General features: G+C 36.4%; 1 protein-coding gene across 1 annotated transcript in view; it reads left to right on the top strand.

The window, feature by feature from the left end:
- Window positions 1-21,614, top strand: part of kcnn2 (potassium calcium-activated channel subfamily N member 2) — a 104,661-nt gene that overhangs the window by 15,231 nt on the left and 67,816 nt on the right. The window contains exon 3 of the mRNA XM_008114022.2: window positions 14,584-15,002. Within this exon, the coding sequence (XP_008112229.2) occupies window positions 14,584-15,002 (419 nt within the window). The remainder of the gene's footprint in view (window positions 1-14,583; window positions 15,003-21,614) is intronic.

Below are 21,614 nucleotides of genomic sequence, written 5' to 3'. Positions count from 1 at the left end.
TGTCAGGCCAGTTTATAATGAATACTGGTTAATAACTTTCAAAGCCAACATTTAGCCACTTCTATCTTTATAATATTTTTCAAATCAAATATGTCCACAAAGAGTGTTGAAGAAAAAAAAAATCACTCACATACCTAAATATTCCCCAGAACACTTTCCCATGTTTCCACAACTTTGGGGAAATAGGAATCTGTTTTTTTAAATAATTGCATTGGTTGGATCAATATAGTCAACAGTTGAGTGTCAGGTGGATCCCCAGGAAATTTGACTATGGTAGCACATTTTTTGATCTTATTTAGTAACATCTAGCGTTGAAGTTAGCTTAACTGAGATAGGTTGTATCCTTTTGTCTAATAAACTCATCGTTTTGAAAAGTTACTCTTTTGACCACAATCCTAGAATCCATTAGGTATATTCCCATAATCACTTGCACCACACATCTGAAATCTTACGAAGAAAACAAATGGAAGGGAATAGGAAAATACCATATTACAGGTAAATAAATAAAGCTCAAAAAAGGAAGTCATGGTTATGAGTTTGCAAAACCTGATATGGCATAATTTTGTACAGAATATATCCCCCAGTTATAGAAATAGTAGCAGCAACAGAGCTCAGTAACTACATGCCAATTTTATTCCCCCTCCTTTCCTGTGGATTCCTTTTGCTATCTTTTTTGCACCATACTTTGTTGGTGTAAGGGGCTGATGTGATTGTTCAGCAATCCTTCTCCGATGTCTTGAAACTTCTCTGACTTCTGAGAAAGATTTTGGAGGGCACTTGTGACACTTGCAATGATGCTAAGATTGTAAGTATGAATTGCAGTATTTATGATATCGTTAAGTCTGGCTTATGACAACATAAATAGTGAACAGGATGTCAGCCAGCATTTTCATACAATTTAATAAAATGGACATTATGTTCTGTGTAGAAAATGCTGTTTTCTATGCAAAAAATATCATGCGCTAATTTTCCACAGCATAACTCTTGCACTATAAATGGAATCATAAAATCATGGAATCATAGAGCTGAAATAGATCACAAGGGCCATCTAGTCCAACCTCCCGCCATACAGGAACACAGAATCAAAGCAATCCTGACAGATGGTCATCCAGCCTCTGCTAAAAACTCCAGAGAAGGAGACACTATGACACTCCAAAGCAGCATATTCCACTGCCGAACATCTCTTATTGTCAGGAAGTTCTTCCTAATATTGATGTGGAATCTCTTTTACTGCAATTTGAATCCATTGCTCCATGTCCTAATCTCCAGAGCAGAAGAAAACAAGCTTGGCCCCTCCTCAATGTAACTCACATAATCTTTGAGGATTGCATGATATTCAAAGACATTACTTGCGGGTTCCTTTGAGAACAACGTTAGTGAAGAAATATATCCTTAGGCCCAATTCCCCAGTCTCCGAGAGCTTTGAAGTAAATATTTGCAAATAACAAAATGCTTGTAACTTATTCATTTTCCTAGTAACCAAAATATAATTACATCACATAATGATTGTAACTTGCAAAATATTAGCTTCACCCCTTTTGATTACCTTTTTGTGTACTTGGGTACAGGCTCATTAAATGGAGGAGGAGGACTATCATATAATTCAAGTGCTCGTTTGCTGTTGAGGCAACAGCATGGTGGATAGGAGAAGGGTGTGTTTGCACTGCAAGCCAACAGCATGCAGCATTTATTTTTTTAAAAGAGAACTGAAGAGAACTATTCATTTGCTTTTGAGAAATATGAAACCAAAAAGTTATTTTTTAACTAAAATAACCGTAATTAGTTGATTTTGAAAAACGAGTAATACTCTCTCAGCCCCAGAAAACCCCATAATAACCTTAGGGTTGCCATAAGTCAGAAATGACTTGAAGGCATAGAATAACAATCCTGAAATAAGTGCATACATTAGAATTCTCAGCACTACCTTACTCTTGGAAGAAGACTTCACTCACTGAATTGGGTCTTTCCCAAAGTACAGTGCAACCTCGACTTAAGAGAGTCTCAACTTCAGAGTGTTTTGAATTAAGAGCTATTGATTGGCCCTGGTTTTGCTTTGACATAAGATCAATTTTTGAGTTAAGAGGTGGTGTTAACGGGAGAGCTAGCATGAGAATAAAAAAAAATGTTAGGGCTTCAAGGAAGAAGCCTTTGTGCCTTGTGCTCTTGTCCGCTTTTGGAGAATGCTGTTCACTTTGCTCTTATCTGCTTTGAAGAACTTTGGGTTGGTTGATTTTGTGTGATTTTTATTCCTGGTATGTTCAGCTTCATGAAGAGAGAGAGAGAGAGAGAGAGAGAGAGAGAGAAAGTGCAAGAGAACAAAGGAGGCTGGAATAAGTACATTATTTGTTATTTATAAAGTACATTTTTAATTTTAAAAAGTAACAAAACAAAAATGGGGTGAACCAGGACAGATTAATAGCATTTAAATTTGAAAAATCACTTTGAGATCAGAGCAATTTGAGTTAAGAGCTTGGTCACAGAACTAATTAAACTCTTAACTCAAAGTATCACTGTATCATAGCCAGGCCTCCACATTCAATGGGTTAGGAACACAAGGCCCCCATAAAAATGAAAAACCGCAAATATTAAAATTCTCTTCTTTTACCTAAGAATATCTAGTTTTTTCAGCATGATTAAAGAACTAGAAAGAACATTTTAATTAAATCTATAAATAACCACATCTTCAAAAGTCAAATCCACAACTCTGGAGGGCTGAATGTACTCTTTTAAAACTGTATTGTCTTATTAATTGGGAGGGGGGGAGAGAATAATTGAAATCATATTCTTCTCCCCATTCTATCCATAACTCCCTTTCTCTCTTCAGAAAGCACTATGTAACTTCATTATGCAAAATCTGATAATGATAACAATAATTTTAAAAAAATAGGAATAGCCTTTAGGTTGATGGGATAAGATGAAATACTGAACCTTTGGGGAATAATTTTCAATTCTTCACAGTTTACCTGTGTTAGTTCAGCCTGGCAAAATTATTAACATCTTGGTTGATATTTTTATTATACCATTTGCCTCAGGGTAATAAAACATTAATCTATTTCATGAAACAGCTTTTGATTTAAAATGAATTGTTTGTTAAATGGTAAAACTTTAAATAGTTTGACATTTTCTAATTGGATTTTTAAGTTGATTTTTGAAATGGGTGTTCTAGTAGATTATTTACAGTTTTAACCAAAGACGTTTGCAAAACAGTATAGAGTTACTGAGAGGAGCCCTTATATAATTTTTACTGATACAATATTTATGTCAAGTTATTTATTAAAAATTATAAACAATCCTTTTTGTTAAAATAAAATCTAATAAAGACATCCCAGCATGTTATCTCTATATGTTACAAATAGTGAACATAGAGCAAAGTTGGACTTTAATTCTCAGGCTTCCTACTTTGCAGCAGACATAAGTCACCTCCCAGGTATATATGCGGAAATTGATCATTTGAAAGAATATGTTTGTGTTTTAAGATAAAGAGATTACTGCATCCTCAGTAAGACTAGATTATCAAATTTATCTTTAAGAGTTTTCTATCTCTGCATTCATGCGTTAGGACTAAAGAAACAAACTATTAACTTGGCCTAAAAATCCCAATGATAATATACAAATATTTTATATTGGTAATTTCTAAGATCATTTTCAGCCCCAGAATTGGAGGAAAACATTGAGTAATAATAAATGAAATAATGACCATAATCACAATCATATTATCATCTGCAACCAGGAGATGATGCTAAAGTTTTGATTCACTTGGTTATTTGTAGCTTTTTGCCTTGAAGTTCTTTTACTGTCTAATAAAAAATTCATATAAAAAGTCATATTATCAGTTTGTCCAGGGTTTCAGACTTAAGTATCTTCCAGCTTTAGTTGGAGATGCCAGGCAACTATGGCAAAACCATGAATAACATTGAGAGTGCATGTACACTGAAGACTTAATGCAGTTTGACTTCATTTTAATTGCCCTGGCTCAATGGTATGGAATCGCTAGCGTTGTAGTTTTACAAGGTATTTTGCCTTCTCTGCCAAAGAGTACCCGTGCCTCACCAAAGTATACATCCCAGGATTCCATAGCATGGAGCCGTGGCCTTAAAGTTGTTTCAAATGGCATTAATTCTACAGTGGAGATCAGTGGTTCTCAATCTGTGGGTCCCTAGGTGTTTTGGCCTACAATTCCCAGAAATCCCAGCCAGTTTATCAGCTATTAAGATTTCTGGGAGTTGAAAGCCAAAACATATGGGGACCCACAGGTTGAGAACCGCTGGTGTAGATGCACCTGGATACATGAGGATCTGTCGTACAGATTAAGGTTAGTTAGAATTCGATTATCATGACCACCTATATCCACCTCTCTCACCATTTTATTTACCTCCTTTTGGTTTTGCTCAGCCTCAAGAAACAAATTAAATAGGTAATAATAAAATTGCCTGTTTTTCGTCCATATATCTTGTGTCTGGTCTCTTTATTCCTGTGGTTGGGCAGCAAGTATGGATCCTTGTTGACTAGAATCAATAAGATGATAAGGTATTGTTCTGAACATATTTTTTGTTTAATCACACTATTAAGATGTGGTTTACTTTGGTTATTTATTAAGATTAAAATAAAACTATATAGCATCATATGAAATATATCAAGGAAAGGATTTTATAATATTATATATTCTTCAAATAAAAGTTGTATTAAATGAAAATTTAGGCTGAATGTTCCTATAATGTCACTGAGATAATGAAAATGCTTCTTAGATCAGGTGGGACTATCAGACAACATAGAGCTCAGAATATCTAAATAGGAAATATTTCAAATTAATGAATGGTGCTATAGACCAGATTTGAGAAACAAACAATATACTGTTATTGTTTTTTCTTTTTACCTTCCCATTCCCACCCATGAACTTGCTTTCTCCTTATGTAATACGAAGGTACAGGTGTACTATTGATTATTTACAGTATACCTCAGTATGATCAAACATGTAATCATTTGCCTTGATTTCACCAGCTATTTTGTTATCACTCTGAATCCTATTAATCTTATACATAGCCATCTGTCTGAGTTTCTCAAAAGTACTCATTTTATTTTCTTCATCATCCTTTATCCCATTTTACATTGTTTATATTGTTGTCTATTCATCTGATATAATCCATATGGTTTAATGTCTTTAAAATATCGCTCTAATAACAGTATTCACTATCTACTGTTAGAAAATAACTTCTGTGTTTCGCTTTGTAGAAACTTAATAGTTTCTTTTAAAACCTTCAATTTGAGAGGTGAATGTTCTGTATATGCCAGCTACAATTCATTTGAAAACATTTTAGAGGAAACCATATATTTTGAAAAGGACTTCAGGAATCTAAAATTGCAAATTGAAGTGTAGCGTTTCTTGTTTTAATCCTCCATCCCGATCTATCAACTAACCCCAAAAAAAGTAGCTTTTTTCTCGTTTATTTCTTTCTTGAAAAGGAAATGTCCTTGGTTCTAAACAGCACTTGGGAAGCAAGCATCTAGAAGTCATCCCTTTAAAGCACATAAGTAAACTGTCAAAATGACACCATATGAAATTGTGCCTGTAAACTTTTACCTCGGCACTGCACCCTTCAAGACTTCACACTGTTGGCAAGGCTAAGTAGATTAGATAGAAAGGAGCATCTTTGTTGCCGCTTGGATTAATGTAGAATAATATCTGCTTTCTCAGCTTGCTCACTTTACAAAAGGCTTCAAACATTGAAACTTGAGGACTTCATCACACTACACTGTTTACTCTCACTTCAGGGGAAATGTGACCCTGAGCATTGAATTATAATTGAATTAACTGCCCAATATATACTTGAATATTAAAAGTATTAAAATTGTAACACATGCATGTGATCTGATCACTTATGCATAAGAGTCGACATATGTAAAAAAAAAACAATCTGGTATATTTAGAGAAGACTTGTTATACTAATATAAATTTGAGTTTCTTAAAATTACCACTAGCAAAATATCTCCCAGATTATTAGACGCAAAACTCTGTAACAATCAAAAGCAAATTGCTTCCCAAAGCACACGTTTTGCATAGCACTTTAAAACCTCGGCAAAATGAGCTGTCCATGGTGGCCAATATTTTTTGAAAGTTTGTATAAATTCTTTTGCTTTTAAATGCAAAATAGTTTTTCAATGAAATGTCTGTCTTCAGCATAGTTGAAATTTAACAGTAACACATTTAGTAGGTTTTACTTCAAACAGAAAACATTTTTGTAGCTTCTCTAGAGGAAGAAATAAACAGAAAAGTGACAAGGGCTCAGCACATCAATTTCTCCTTTCTCGGAGATGTAAAGGGGACACAAACAGTCCAAGGCCCGAGGTTCCTGCATCTTATGTTCAATGCATTAGAGTTGTCCATTGCAACAAATGACTTGTAGAGAGGCATCTTGTCAGATGTATATTCAAGTGGACAACTTAACATGACAATAGCTATAGATAGTGGCAATTTCTACAGTTAGAGTGTTCAGACACATAATCACAGAAACATGACTTTGCCTGCTATGCCCACGACTGGCAGTCACATTTCAGACTTACTCAGGCAAGTTCATACATACCTGGGTCGATCGGATTGCTTGTACAGCAAATAAGATGTTTGGAATCAAACCATTCCTTAGTATAGTTGGCCCTCCACATTTGTTGGTTTTAATTTTTCAAAATTTGAATATTCATGGAGTTAATTAATATGTTCTCTCTAGGTATCTATAGGCCCTCTAGTGTAACTCTGGTCAACTTCTGCTGCAACCAGACCATAGAATCACTTCCACAGAAGTGCTTTTTCGGATTATTATTTTTTTTAATTTACATTTTTTCCATTTTCTTGAGAATCTTGTGCCCTCAACTGGAGCAAACATCAGGGGCTGAAAGTATTCCTCAAGTTGACAGAAGAAGCTGAGTAACTTGTAATTGCTTTGGTTTAATAGTGCAGTGATGAAAAGGCCGCATTCTCCAGCGATTAACCATGGCTGTCCCTGCCCTTCTGTGATGACAGTCTGCATCTGTGGACATATTTGTACTCTCCATGAGATCTACAGGATAATCGGCTGAAAGGAAGGAATCTGAAGCTGACCGATAGTGTTCAACGCTACACATTAATATTATACTACAGTTCAGGACAGGAAATGGAGAATACTGATAGTGTCCTGTTACAAGCAGGAGAGAAATTTGAGCTGGGTTTTAGCATGTCAAAAGGTTCACAGCAACCTTGCTCACTTTTAATTCAAAATCACGGGTTGAGCACCTACTAACAAACAATGCATTGTTGTGATCTCTTGATATGAAAAATAAAACTCCTAATGCCATTTTAAGAGTTACAATGACATACAGTAGAGTCTCACTTATCCAACATAAACGGGCCAGCAGAACGTTGGATAAGCGAATATGTTGGATAATAAGGAGAGATTAAGGAAAAGCCTATTAAACATCAAATTAGGTTATGATTTTACAAATTAAGCACCAAAACATCATGTTAGACAACAAATTTGGCAGAAAAAGTAGTTCAATACGCATTAATGCTATGTAGTAATTACTGTATTTATGAATTTAGCACCAAAATATCACAATATATTGAAAACATTGACTACAAAAATGCGTTGGATAATCCAGAACGTTGGATAAGCGAGTGTTGGATAAGTGAGACTCTACTGTATGATCAAAGCACAAGCAATTTGCATAACCACACATTACAGGATGGTGCAGACATCATTATAAGTTACATTATCTCTTTTCTTGTATATATTGAGATGTCTTTTAGTTTTAATCAGAAAGTTTAACTGTATAACATTTGAAGTATACATGTTATACATTTGTTATAATTTGAAGTGTAAACATTATAGACATTGTCAACTGTTCTTCAAAAATATTTTTAAATAAGAAAGAAATAATTAAATGAAATGATTAGGCATTTAGAGAAGTTAAGTTTTAGGGCAGGTAATTTTTCACTTATCAAGGCCTATTCACTTGGTGGGCTTACTGCATTTGCAACTACAACTAGCTTTATACAGCTCTTCCCCATCCCATTTTCTTTTCACATTCTAATCTCTTTCCTATTTATTCATTTTGTCCTGACAATTGCTGTGAGTGCTTGGCAAGGAGCCATGAGAATTTTTGAAGATGAAAGAAACATTAGAATAAAGAAATGTTGAGATTAGACAAATGTGGTTATATAATACACAATCTACATGCAAATTGTTTTACCTTTTTGGGATTCCTAAAAATATATATTGGTGCAGTGTTGGCTTTTAGGTTTAATGTCTAACTGTAAAACATGCTTAGCCTTCTCTATTAATTAAACCATTTGTTTAACAGTATTATGATATTACTTTTCATTAGCCCGTCTGAAAGCACAACAGTAAAGTTGTTGTGTGACTTTAAGTAATTTATGAATTCTGGTGATCATAAGGCAAATCTATCAAGGACTTTTCTTGGCAAGATTTGTTTAGAGGGATGTTCGCATTGCCTTCCTCTGAGGCTGAGATAGTGCCCAAGGCTACCTATGGTCCATTGTAAAATGCGAATTCAAACCCTGGTCTCCCGGAGTCCAATACTCAACCCATTACACCCCACTGGCATGCTTTATGATAAAATACCATAACGTTATTCCTCCTTCCTATTTTATATAGTCAGGTTGCAAGTCACTAGTAGTATGTATTAAATAAGATAAATAGGTTAGATTCAGTACTTTTGAGGGAAGGATTAAAATAATCATATACGTTTATCACATTCATTTTTGATGTGACCACTATCTTTTCCAAATGAATGCCAGTCTTTTTCATGTTTCTTATATCTTCTTTAAAACATTATGATATGGGTGTCATTTTGTACAATATTATTGCATGTGTGGAAAAGATCAGAAAATCGCTTCTGTAAGAGCTTGGTAAACATTTTGGGAAGAGCTATTTTCCCTCCTTTATTTCTCAAACGTTGGTGTAAGTTAGTTCTGCATTATTACATATTAATTCATTTGACATTTTGGTTAACACATAGCTTTGCCATCCTTGTGCTGGTAATCAAAATTGTGTTAATCCTTATTGCTACTTTATGAGATAATTAATGGACATTACTGTTTTATTACACATAGAGAGTATATTTTCAAAGAGGGAAAAACTGGTAGTGAGTTTCTAAATGGGTTGTGAATGAACTTCAATTTTTTCAGGCTCAGATTCAACACACAGGTTGAGAATCTGTTGTATACTTCATTGTGGTTATGACCTTGGTAACCCTATACATGAGAGACCTCCAAATCCCTCTGTCATCAGGCTCAGGTCTTGGAAACACAGAGCTATACTTTCATCAATTGAGTCTATCTGTAATATGGTCTTCCTATTTCTTACTACTTTCTATCTTACCAAACTTTATTGTCTTTTGCTAGTTAGTCATGAGTCATAAGATGGCCAAAGTATGAAATTCTCAGTTTTGTCATCTTGGCCTCAAGATAGGGTTCTGGCTAGATTTGCCCTATGGCCCATTTATTAGTCTTTTTAGCTGTCAGTGTACTCTTCTCCAGCACCACATTTCAAATGAATTTATTTTCTTACGATCAACTTTTTTCAGTATTCACAACCATACATAGAAATTGCAAATTTAATATATACCTACACTGCACTAGCCTGAGCCCCCAGATGGCGTAGTGGACTAAATGACTTGAAGGTTGGGTTGCTGACCTGAAAGCTGCCAGGTTCGAATCCCAACTGGGGAGAGTGCGGTTGAGCTCCCTCTATCAGCTCCAGCTCCATGCGGGGACATGAGAGAAGCCTCCCACAAGGATGTTAAAAACATCAAAAACATCCGGGCGTCCCCTGGGCAACGTCCTTGCAGACGGCCAATTCTCCCACTCCAGAAGCAACTCAAATTGCTCCTGACATGGAAAAAAAAACCTAGCCTGTAAGTGTATCTATACTGTAGACTTGATGTAGTTTGATACCATTTTAACTGCCATGGCTTAATGCTATGGAATCATGTGAGCTTAGTTTTACAAGGTCTTTAGCCCACACAGGCACATGAAAGAAAGCCCTTAATGTGCATCATTGCTCTGTGGTTTTGATCTTAAACTGGTTCCAGAATTTCCTGTGTAGTCATCTGCACAGTAAAACCACTCTCTTCAATACCTGTTTGAAACTCTATTAAATAATCAGTATAGATGAGGCTTCTGTGATTGCACCAGCAGTTGTTTCTTATTAGAAAGCTCTTGAAGAAAGGAAGACATGTCCATTATGGTTGTCAACAGGAAAAGAGATTTGCTGGTTCAGTGTCTTTAGTACTGCCCTCCTGAAATGGGAGGAAGGTGGCTCTGTCCTAAGAACATCCTGGGAAGGTTGGTTTGTAAAATTGCCTGCAGTGTGGCCTAATTCACCACAAGGTTTCTTGCAATGGCTGGTCTGTGATATAATACACACCATGGAGTGCAATGACATAGCATCATGACACATAGCATGAGCCACTATCTGAATCATGTGATATCCTTCCTCTACTAGGTAGTGAGGTTACACCTCTGTAACTGTGAAGGTAACTAAACCTTGGAGGTGGCCAATCTTTTATTTTGCCTTCTTGCTTGTCATGCACAGCACAAAATGATTTACTCGGAAGTATCTTTTATTATGTTCAGTGAGGTTTACTCTCAGGTAAATGAATAAAATTGCAGCCTCTGTATTATGGAAGTCAGAGAGAAATCTAGATCAAAATTGTTCTTCTCAATATTACATTATATATATTGAAGGGTTTTTGTATTTGTGTATGTGGAGGTGAATTCAGCTTTAGTTGTTTAGATTAATTGTATAGTTTAACACTTCAGAGAGATTTAAGTCTTAATTTTCAAAATGGTTGGAAATAAAGGGGCCAAATTTTTATAACAGATAGCATATTTTAGTTTTAAATATTACCCAAGGAAAAAGTTACTTAACTGCTCAGTTAAAAAACTGAATATTTTAATATCTTTAACCTCAGTCTACAATATGAATCATGAGGACAAAGCCATTTATATTTTATGAGGAAAGGAGCTCCATCATTTTCTAAGCAGGTCAGATATACTGCCCACGTTCCCTTTGATAGGGTTACTGTGATATCTTATGTGCCCTCAAAGTAACTCGATGTGCCTACACAAGATCATATTCTATTCATTAAGATTATTTAATAATAAATAATTAAATCATATAGTCACACACTGTGATGCCAATTAGAATCAGTGCAGTATATATATGGTAATGGTGGAATTAAGAAATCCATTCTTAAGCCATTCTGATATTGTGTATTCAAGAGTATGTTTTAGTGAATTAAGAGTTAACTTACTTGTGTTGTAAATAATTGAGCCTATAAGTACCAGGGAAGTATATAAGGCTTTGCGTTACTCATGAAAGGAATGAGGCAGTAATGGACTTCTTGCATAACATTGTGTAGCACTGTGCAGACTTCAGCAGTTGACTCAGCAAATTGTATCCTCCAACAAGTGAGTTGAAATCTTGTAACAGATTGAGGGCTGACAAGGTCGAATTACTACGAAGTTTTGATTAGCAGGGACCATAATGTCATTCATCTGGGTCAGCCAGGGAGTGGATCCCCTTAGATGGACATTGAAAGGCAAGTCTTCCCTTTGGTCAACTAGGGGGACTTCTATACTTCCCTAAAACCTGGGAGGAAGTGGATTAAAATAACCCGCTTTTTCCTGAGTTTCTGTCTCCACCACTAACCCAACCTAGGGCTTTCCCTTAAGGGGTGGATAGATGCCATCCTGAGTCAACCAAACATTGATCCAGGATGGCATCCAGCCTCCCTCTAACCCCCCATTTTCCCCAAAAGGTTTACTGGAGAGGCCTGCTGGCAACACATACCCTTTTGTACAGAAGAGAAATCTCTCCTCCCCCTCCCCATCTCCTGACATGCCATTTTCATGCATCAAGAGGGGCTTGCGCTGCCAGCAGGCCCTGCCAGTAAGTTTTTAAAGGGGGAAATGGGGGGGGGGGCTGGAGGGGAGGGGGAGGGCTGTGCGGATTGACCCTTGGGACTGCAGAAGCAGTCTCAGGCGTCAATCCCCACAGGCCCAGCACCTTGAAAAATCCAGACCTTAGCTTAAGATCCTGATCTTTCCAGGTGTTTAATTAATGCAGAGCAAACTGGGAACACCCATTCTTTTCTGCATTCATTCACTTTTACCTGAGGTGTTGTTTGGATGCCTCTGTTAAAAGTGATACAGGTTCTATGTTTTGGGCCTGTCTGAAAGGGTCCTAGAAGGATGTAAAACTGTCCCATGCTTCTATGACATCGTTACATTAACAGTGAGCTACCCTATATACCAGGATGCAAGATAATTTTAAACAAGTGGAAATTAAACAAGGAAACAGATCTGAACAGTTGCTTTGTTTCTTTTAATTATAGTATTTTCAGTTTTCAGGAAAGGGCACAATAACCCAAAAAATAAAAAATCGTACATCATAACTACAGTATATCCTCATGGATAAATTGACCATATCTAAGTCTAGGGCAGGCTTTGGGGCCAAAATTATGAATTTTAATATGATCTGTGTGTAAGTGAAAAGTCATTTTGAAGGGAAAGCACCAATGTTGTCTTACCCCTGGTGACTGCCACAATTCTCTGCCCAGGCATTCAAAAAGGCCAGAAGTGCTATCATGATGAAGAGCGTAGAGGGGGGTCAGAGTTTCTTTTATGTTCTCTTGGAATGGACTAAGCCAGTAATGTCAAACTCATTTTTACCAAGGGCCACAACAGCCTTATATTTGCCTTGAAAGGGCTGTTTGTAACGATGTTGCCCTGGCATTGAAAGCTATGTGGGCCACATGAGATGATGTTGCATGTCGGATTGAGTTCACATGTGTTTGACATATGTGGACTACGCTCTTGCCTTTATGTCCCACCACACAGAGAAAAGGGTGGTTCCTTTTTTTTTTTTTTTTTTTTGGCTAAGACTTAAAATATTGTACTTACATTCACCCATGGATAAGTCGACCCAGGCTTTTGGGTTGTTTTTTTTTACTAAAACGTCTGGACTTCTGCATGAGTATATAGGATATTTACATGTTTTTTAAAAAACATTTTGTATTTAATACAAGTGACCCTAGTTGAATAATTGTAGTTCCACCCGTTGAATAGTTATATTTCCATTAATGTGGTTCCCATTGACAGACTTAAGCAATACCAGATATCTGTTTCTGTGCTTTAAAATAACATAAACAGAGAAGTATCATTGTCAACTGTTGTGGGTGACTATATTTAAATCTGTAGTTGTCAGTGTGTTTGGCTTATTTATTAGTGCTTTATGCTGAAGGAGGAATATAAATTATTTTCTAATTTTGTTTTTGAAGAAAGCATTATGTTCTCTGATTAATTGCCTTCCTGCTGTGAGAAAGTCTTCAAAAAAAGTACACAGTTCTCAAGGATTATTCACAGTTGAGGATTTAAATACATGTGGTGGTTTTGCACAGATTTCCCAATATTTTCTGCACAGGAAACAACATTGCCTGCAGAGAAAAATGCTGTTTGCTGTTAAAAAATACTGTATGTGAAGTTTGTGTAAAATAAATCCCAGACTGTGAAGATTCTGCTCATTTCAGTCTCATCATGATTTTCCAGAACTCAACAAAATGATACTTATATCACTGTAGATCCCTTGGAAAGCCATCAAAAACCTCCCCAGTGTTTAATGTTCTGCTAAAATGTTCAGTACTACATCTTTAGCTGCAATCCAACACATACTTAGCGGAGAGTAAATCATTCTGTATTCACTGAGAACTGCCTTTTGAATGAACAATGTATAGGGGTGCACTCTTAGGTATCTGTGAGTAATTTTCTGTGCAAACAATCTTTTTTCCTTATAGGATTCTTCTTATATAATTGTGGATATGCATATAGTGTGAAAACAGGATTTTGCATTTTATAGGAATCCTCAGATGTTATCTTGTCATTTGAAAGGCATTTTCAGACAATTGAACTCTACCTGGTATAATCATATGCCTTCTTTAACTTTGGAGTTGTTTCTTAAGAGATCTGGGAAATTTAAAAAGGAGTTTATTTGTGACTATAGCAACTGAGAAAGATACAAGGTACTGATGTCAACCCCTACAACAACAGGTTAGTTGTACTGTAAATCTAAGGCCACAGAGAGATAGCCATATGTCAATCAATTTTTCTGATTTTGCCAATCCATTGTGCTTTCCCAAATGCATGAATATCCATGTTCAAAATGTTCATAGTACACATCCGTTGAAAACGTTGCATCTGCATTTATCTGTCGTTAATTATACACCTAAATTTCTGTGCTGAATCATGGCCAGAAATTGATCTGACCTTTTACTGCTGTCCAGCTATTTGCAAAATTTTAAGGCTCAGCTGTCAGGTCAGGTGATAATCAGTCAATAAAATCATGATGTGTTAATATTTGAATGACTAGTATAGGAACTTTCACAATTACAATCCAAGGAACAGAAATACAATTTTCGTTCTAGCAATAAACACTTTATATTGTGGTAGGAGTCCAAATAATATTTGAAAGTATATGTTTTTTGATATTACTGCTGACATTTCACTAATGCTGAACATCTGCATTTCTTTTGCAGCTGTTTATGGTGGATAATGGAGCAGATGACTGGAGAATAGCCATGACTTATGAGCGCATTTTCTTCATCTGCTTGGAAATCTTGGTGTGTGCTATACATCCTATCCCTGGCAACTATACATTCACATGGACAGCTCGGCTTGCTTTCACCTATATCCCATCTACGGCAATAGCTGATGTGGATATAATTTTATCCATACCAATGTTCTTAAGACTTTATCTTATTGCCAGAGTTATGCTTTTGCATAGCAAACTTTTCACTGATGCCTCATCCAGAAGCATTGGAGCACTAAATAAGATAAACTTCAATACTCGTTTTGTTATGAAGACTCTAATGACAATATGCCCAGGAACTGTACTTTTGGTTTTTAGTATCTCCTTGTGGATAATTGCTGCATGGACTGTCAGAGCTTGTGAAAGGTATGTTCCCTTTTTACAAAAATATATTTTGGTGGTACAACTGTGTTTTTCTGCTACAAAGGTGGGCAACTTTTGAAGGCCTGGGTTTCAGTTTTGCCATCCTCAGTTGTTGGCAGGATGCGTAGTCACTTCCTTGAGGGGGCTGAAATGCACTCTGGGATGGACAGATATTCAATCAGCAAGTCGCTCCTCTGAAAGTGTTGTGAGAGCAGTTGCTATGGGATGCATGTGGATTTTTTTAAGAGAGGGGGGACATTAAGTTAGCCTAAGTAGAAGGGTCATGCCAGAGGCACTGGCTGCTTCATCCCATCCAAGGCCCATACTTTGCACATCTTTGCTCCAGTAAATTGGTCCCTAATGATCTTGGTTATTTCAGCGTTTCCTTCTCATAAATCTTAGTTGTTTTGTGGTTTATGCTGTTCCTTTATCCTTTGATTGTTAGGTGATTGCTTTTTAAGTAATTTAGGGAGAAAATTAATTGAATTTTTTTTTCATTATGGCATCTTACAATGCTGAACACAATTTAATTTGCTTTCATCTAAACTGCTATTTAGTCGTAAGAATCTGTCCACTTTTATTATGGTTTACCTATGATACTACAAAAAATGGCTGATAACTAACTAAATGTATTATATTATTATGCTTTATAATGGGTGTATTTTAATTATGGTATGGCTTTTAATATGATCATTCTTACTTAACAAAGGAGAAATTACCAGAAAACCAATTGCAGATTCCGGTGAAATCTTTTACAATATGTGAACATAGTGTCACTTTCTGGAGTTCTCAATATTTTCTGCAGACAACTCTTTTTAATTATAATAAAATTATGATTGCTTACAGAGGTAATTGCCCAGTAACTGAGGTGTATCATTGCGTACTAGTAGAGCCACATTTGTTTTATATTTGTGATGGTCGCTATGAGTTGATGTTAGCATGCCAATCCTAAACCCAATTACTGATTATAGAAATTACTCCCAGGTAAGTGTAAATACAGCTGCAGCCAAAAAGAATAGAAACTGTTGTAAGTACAGTAGAGTCTCACTTATCCAAGCTAAACGGGCCGACAGAACCTTGGATCAGCGAATATCTTGGATAATAAGGAGGGATTAAGGAAAAGCCTATTAAACATCAAATTAGGTTATGATTTTACAAATTAAGCACCAAAACTTCATGTTATACAACAAAATTGACAGAAAAAGTAGTTCAATACGCAGTAATGTTATGTTGTAATTACTGTATTTATGAATTTAGCACCAAAATATCACAATATATTGAAAACATTGACTACAAAAATGCATTGGATAATCCAGAACCTTGGATAAGCGAGTCTTGGATAAGTGAGACTCTACTGTATAGCAAATTTGGGCTTCCAATCAATTAAAACAAATCATTCTAACAATTTGCAATTCTTCCTTTATTTTATGACTTCCTTTCACAAATAAATAAGGAATTACCTATCAAGTTTTGTAAACTGAGCAGAACATGTATTATCCTTATGGATTTTATGTTGTTACGTGACTGAATATAACCCACCTGGTGTATGGTAAAAGATTCAAAAGATTTTGAAGCAGTGTTTGATTAAATAGCACAAAAATTGCAGTGAAGCTAAAACAAATTGCAATGTTACAGTAACTATAGTGGCCAAGGTGAAGTTATTTTATGTTCTGTTTCTTCTAGCGAGGGGTAATAGTAAATGTTCAGGAAATCTTTGCTGTGTAACCCAGTTGTGCAAGTGCTAGCCATGGCTAGATTGTTCCCTTCTGTTTATAATGACCATTTTAATAATTAGGATATTCTGTTCTAAAAATATTAGATGTACAGTAGAGTCTCACTTATCCAAGCTAAACAGGCCAGCAGAAGCTTGGATAAGCGGATATCTTGGATAATAAGGAGGGATTAAGGAAAAGCCTATTAAACATCAAATTAGGTTATGATTTTACAAATTAAGCACCAAAACATCATGTTATACAACAAATTTGACAGAAAAAGTAGTTCAATACGCAGTAATGTTATGTTGTAATTACTGTATTTACGAATTTAGCACCAAAAATATCACAATATATTGAAAACATTGACTACAAAAATGGCTTGGATAATCCAGAAGCTTGGATAAGCGAGGCTTGGATAAGTGAGACTCTACTGTATTTAGTTTTCATCCATGTCATTTTAGTGGATGATAGTTCAACATTGCAGTTTTATCTCTTTGGCCCCTTCCACATTGCTCTATATCCCAGGATCTGATCGCAGATTATCTGCTTATCCCAAGTTATCTCTCAATGGGGACTCATCTAATCCAGTTTAAAGCAGATAATCTGGGATCAGATACTGGGCTATAGGGCAATGTGGAATGGATCTTAAAGGTCTTTGTAAAGTACAGTTATATGAAATGATATAAGCAGCATTTGAGCATTTGATTAATGATGGAAGTTGGGCGACATCTCCTGCAGATCCTGTTGATCTTTTAGTTCCTCCTTGTCTGATCTGAAGAAACCTGTTAGCGCCACTCCATGATTGTGCACTTTTTAAAATAAACAGACGTTCAAAGGCAAGTATACAGTTATTACATAACGAAATACACTGCACCAAATAGAGAGCAGATGGTGTGGTGCACATTGTGTGTGTGAGGGGAGAGACGATGAACTGTTGAAAGCAAAGCACTTTAAAAAGTGTGAAACTTGTAGTTTACAGGCAGGGATGGGTAACATGTGGCTCTCCAGATGTTGTTCAATCACAGCTCCTTTGATCTCTCATGATTTTGATATACTGCCAAGTACTGGTGGTAACGGCAGTCAACAACATCTGCAGAGGCATATCATCCTTTCCTCTACAGTTTATGGCAACCCTCATATTTGTTGCTGTTGTGTGACTTCACTTCTGACTTACAACAACCTCAAGGAGAACCTATGGCAGGATTTTCTAAGCATGATTTGTTCAGCAGGGGTTTGCCATGGCCACTCTCTAAGAGAGTGTGACTTGTCTGAGGTCACCAAGTGGACTTCCATGGCTGAACAGAGATTCAAATCTTGTTGTTCTTTACTATGCCTGTGCATTTTCACTGCTTGGATAAAATAGCAGCATGGCTTGGATAAAACAGGAGATGCATTCAAACAAATCCTAAAAGGTAGTCATGTAGGGTTTAAGACAGATTCTTTTGGCGTTTTGGAGAAGTGGCATCTGTACTGTACCATCACAAAATGGTTGCTATGAGAGGAATAGCCTGGTTTTAAATGGCAGGAGGATGAAATAAGATCTTATAAATTTTAGAGAAGGATTCAGAATTTGTAAATTGATTACTTTCTCCCTCTTCCCACCACATAACCGTTATTTTCAAAGTTTTGTTGGATTCTGTAGACAGTAACACTCACTTGTCAATGCAAATGGGAAACAAAAACATGCATCTAAGACTAGGCTTCTTATTACAATAGAGTCTCACTTATCCAAGCCTCGCTTATCCAAGCCTCTGGATAATCCAAGCCATTTTTGAAGTCAATGTTTTCAATATATCGTGATATTTTGGTGCTAAATTCATAAATACAGTAATTACAACATAACATTACTGCGTATTGAACTACTTTTTCTTTCAAATTTATTGTATAACATGAAGTTTTGGTGCTTAATTTATAAAATCATAACCTAATTTGATGTTTAATAGGCTTTTCCTTAATCCCTCCTTATTATCCAAGATATTCGCTTATTCAAGGTTCTGCTGGCCTGTTTAGCTTGGATAAGTGAGACTCTACTGTATCTTCATCTGAGATGCCAACAAAGCCACCATCACATCACACAACCTATCCAAATTCGCAGAAGTGATTGTCATTTGATTGAAGTCTGATGCATATGACACTTTTCAAAATCATGATAATCTGTATTTTGCATCAAACCTTTCTGCCATGATAACATTAGAAAATACATGACTTGTATGGTTCAGTCCATGGAGATTTATACCATATTTCTTCAATTGTAAGGCACCATCAGTTCTAAGATGCATCCTAATTTCAGTACCACCAGTATACATAAGATACACCTGCAATTCAAAGACACACTCCATTTTGGATATGTTTAAACAGGAAAAAGTGAGTCTTAGGATTGAAGAAATACAGTATATGATTTAAGCTGGTACGCTTGGAACTAGTTCCTGTGCGGAATATCATAAAAATCCAAGAGGGCTGGTTTTAATTCTGCTGGAATTGATGTCATAGAAAATGGCGTGGTGGAACAGAAGTATGAACTTAGAGGAAGAAATTGAGAACAATAATTTAAATAGATGCTTCAAGCTGTTAAGGGAATCCCCTTGATACATATGGGAAATGCTTTCAACGAAGAAGTGGTATTTAGGATAGAGGAGGGGAATTTACACCATAAACTCCATAATCCCAGTAAATGAATTGGAAGAAAGAGGCTGTGCTGGTTTCATGGGCTTCAGGCAGTCCCAGTGGATGTGAATAAATAAGACAAGTGGATGAAGGACTATTCATTTATTCATTTAATTGTACTTATATTCTTATTGTCTTCAATTGCTGGAGATACAAGTAGATTCCCAACTTGATTTACAAACCAAATGCAACAAAACACTATACTATTAGAAACAATTAAAACCCAATTTTAAGAAGACTCGGCACCCAGTTCCTGGGAGCAGGCATAAGTTAAACATAGAGTTGTATTGGAGAATGAAGAGATTCCTCAACAGAACACTTCTCTTGGCATTTGTAGGTCCTTCATCATGCCTGTCTGGTGGACACCTACCATTCTTCCACTGGAGTTTGCTAGAGAGGTCTTTATAGTGAAAAAAGTACCAGGAGTGGGGGGTTGTTCAGTTTCCCCACTTTATCCTGTCATTGCCTATTCCACCAACCCCAGAAAATTAATTAGAATCATAGAGTTGGAAGACACTGCATGGGCCATCTAATCCAATTCCACAAAAGTAATTAAGTAGTTGGCAAAAAATTATATCAGGTGTTACCTAAATATACCAAGAATATTCTTTAAATGCCATACTCTTCACTTTAGATACAGGGATATAGAAGATACATTCCTATATCTCGGTGTCCCGAATCCTGTTAGCCCCCATTATAGAAAAGTCACAGATTTGCCTGTGTGGTGACTCATCATTGGAGCCGCCGGTGGCGCAATGGGTTAAAGCCTTGTGCCAGCAGGACTGCTGACTTGAAGGTTGGGTTGCTGACCTGTAGGTTGCTGGTTTGAATCCAACCTGGGTTTGGATGAGCTCCCTCTGTCAGCTCCAGCTCCATGCAGGGACATGAGAGAAGCCCCTCATAAGGACGGTAAAACATCAAAACATCTTGGCTTCCCCTGGGCAACGTCTTTGCAGACAGCCAATTATCTCACACTAGAAGTGACTTGCAGTTTCTCAAGTCGCTCCTGACATGAAAAAAAAATCATTCAGCAGTTGATTATCTGCATCTGCTCTTACTGAGGATATTGGAATCAACAATAGGATCCAAGGAAAAGTCTTATGTGGACATATAAGCACAAGGGAGACCTGTACAATAGCTTCTTCATCACCTTGGATTTTTTTTAATAGTAATGTCATAATATGTCCAAAATGTTTTTTTCCACTTTTTGTTGTTTTTCTGATGTTTAGATTAAGAACTCAAGATGGTGGAACTCCCTTGGGTTCACCAGCCCCCTTCCTTCCATCTTCTGAGAGATATCAAAGACTTTTTAACATAAAAGCTGCAGCTTAATTAGTGTCCTGGCATTGCTTACATAACATTTATGCTGATCTTTCAGTATTGCTGCCTTTAAAAAAACCTTCTTTATTGCTTTGATGCATGTATAATTTTATTGTTTCCCTTAAATTGTTATACCTTCTCTTTACTGTGAGCCACTTTTAATAGAAAAGCTGGTTAAGAAAGATTCAATTTACTAATCACTGTGGGTTAATTTTTGCTCAGACTGTTCTGCTGGTTGAAAGGCATGGGGGGGGGGCATTTGCTAATTCCTCCTCATTCCCCATTGCCAACTCCATCACTAGTCTGGGAGCTGCCTCAGTTCTCTGAAGCAAATTTCTTTTGGGGAGTCTGCAAGACGAGAGTGAATTGATAATGATCTGGACTCCCGGTCTCAACAGTGCCTTCAAAGATGCTGGGAGCATTTTCATCTACAGAAAGAGAAGTGTGGATCTGAGTCCAGTAAAGAAAAATATGCCTGTTGATGCTTCAAATAAAAAATGAGTTGGTGACAAAAAATCATTTGAGTTAGGGGGCTAATTTGTCTAGCTCATTGTGTTAAAAGGACATGTCAAAAGAATACTAAACAAGAAAGGTAATTTAAGGATGGAAGAGTAATGCTAAAATATTTTCTCTATTTTTTAAAAAACACATGGGAAGAAAAGATACAGTAGCCAGCCACACATTTTTGGTACTTGTCCATCTTATGGATGGTTTTACATCCATTTATCATGTGTTATCAATTAATTAAGAAGATCTGCAGCACAGCACGGTGCTGGAGTAGAACTAAAATGGCAAAACGGGTAATGTACCTGATTGTTAGTTGCTGCAGTTGCTTCTGCATTTTTACTTTAGTGATGTTGATACGGGATGTTTGTACCACACTATCTCATTTGGCAAGCTTCTCCTTGTGCTACAA

The sequence above is a fragment of the Anolis carolinensis genome, chromosome 2 (genome assembly GCF_035594765.1).
Source record: "Anolis carolinensis isolate JA03-04 chromosome 2, rAnoCar3.1.pri, whole genome shotgun sequence".
NCBI classification, from domain to species: domain Eukaryota; kingdom Metazoa; phylum Chordata; class Lepidosauria; order Squamata; family Dactyloidae; genus Anolis; species Anolis carolinensis.
This window is presented reverse-complemented; position numbering and strand designations above follow the sequence as displayed.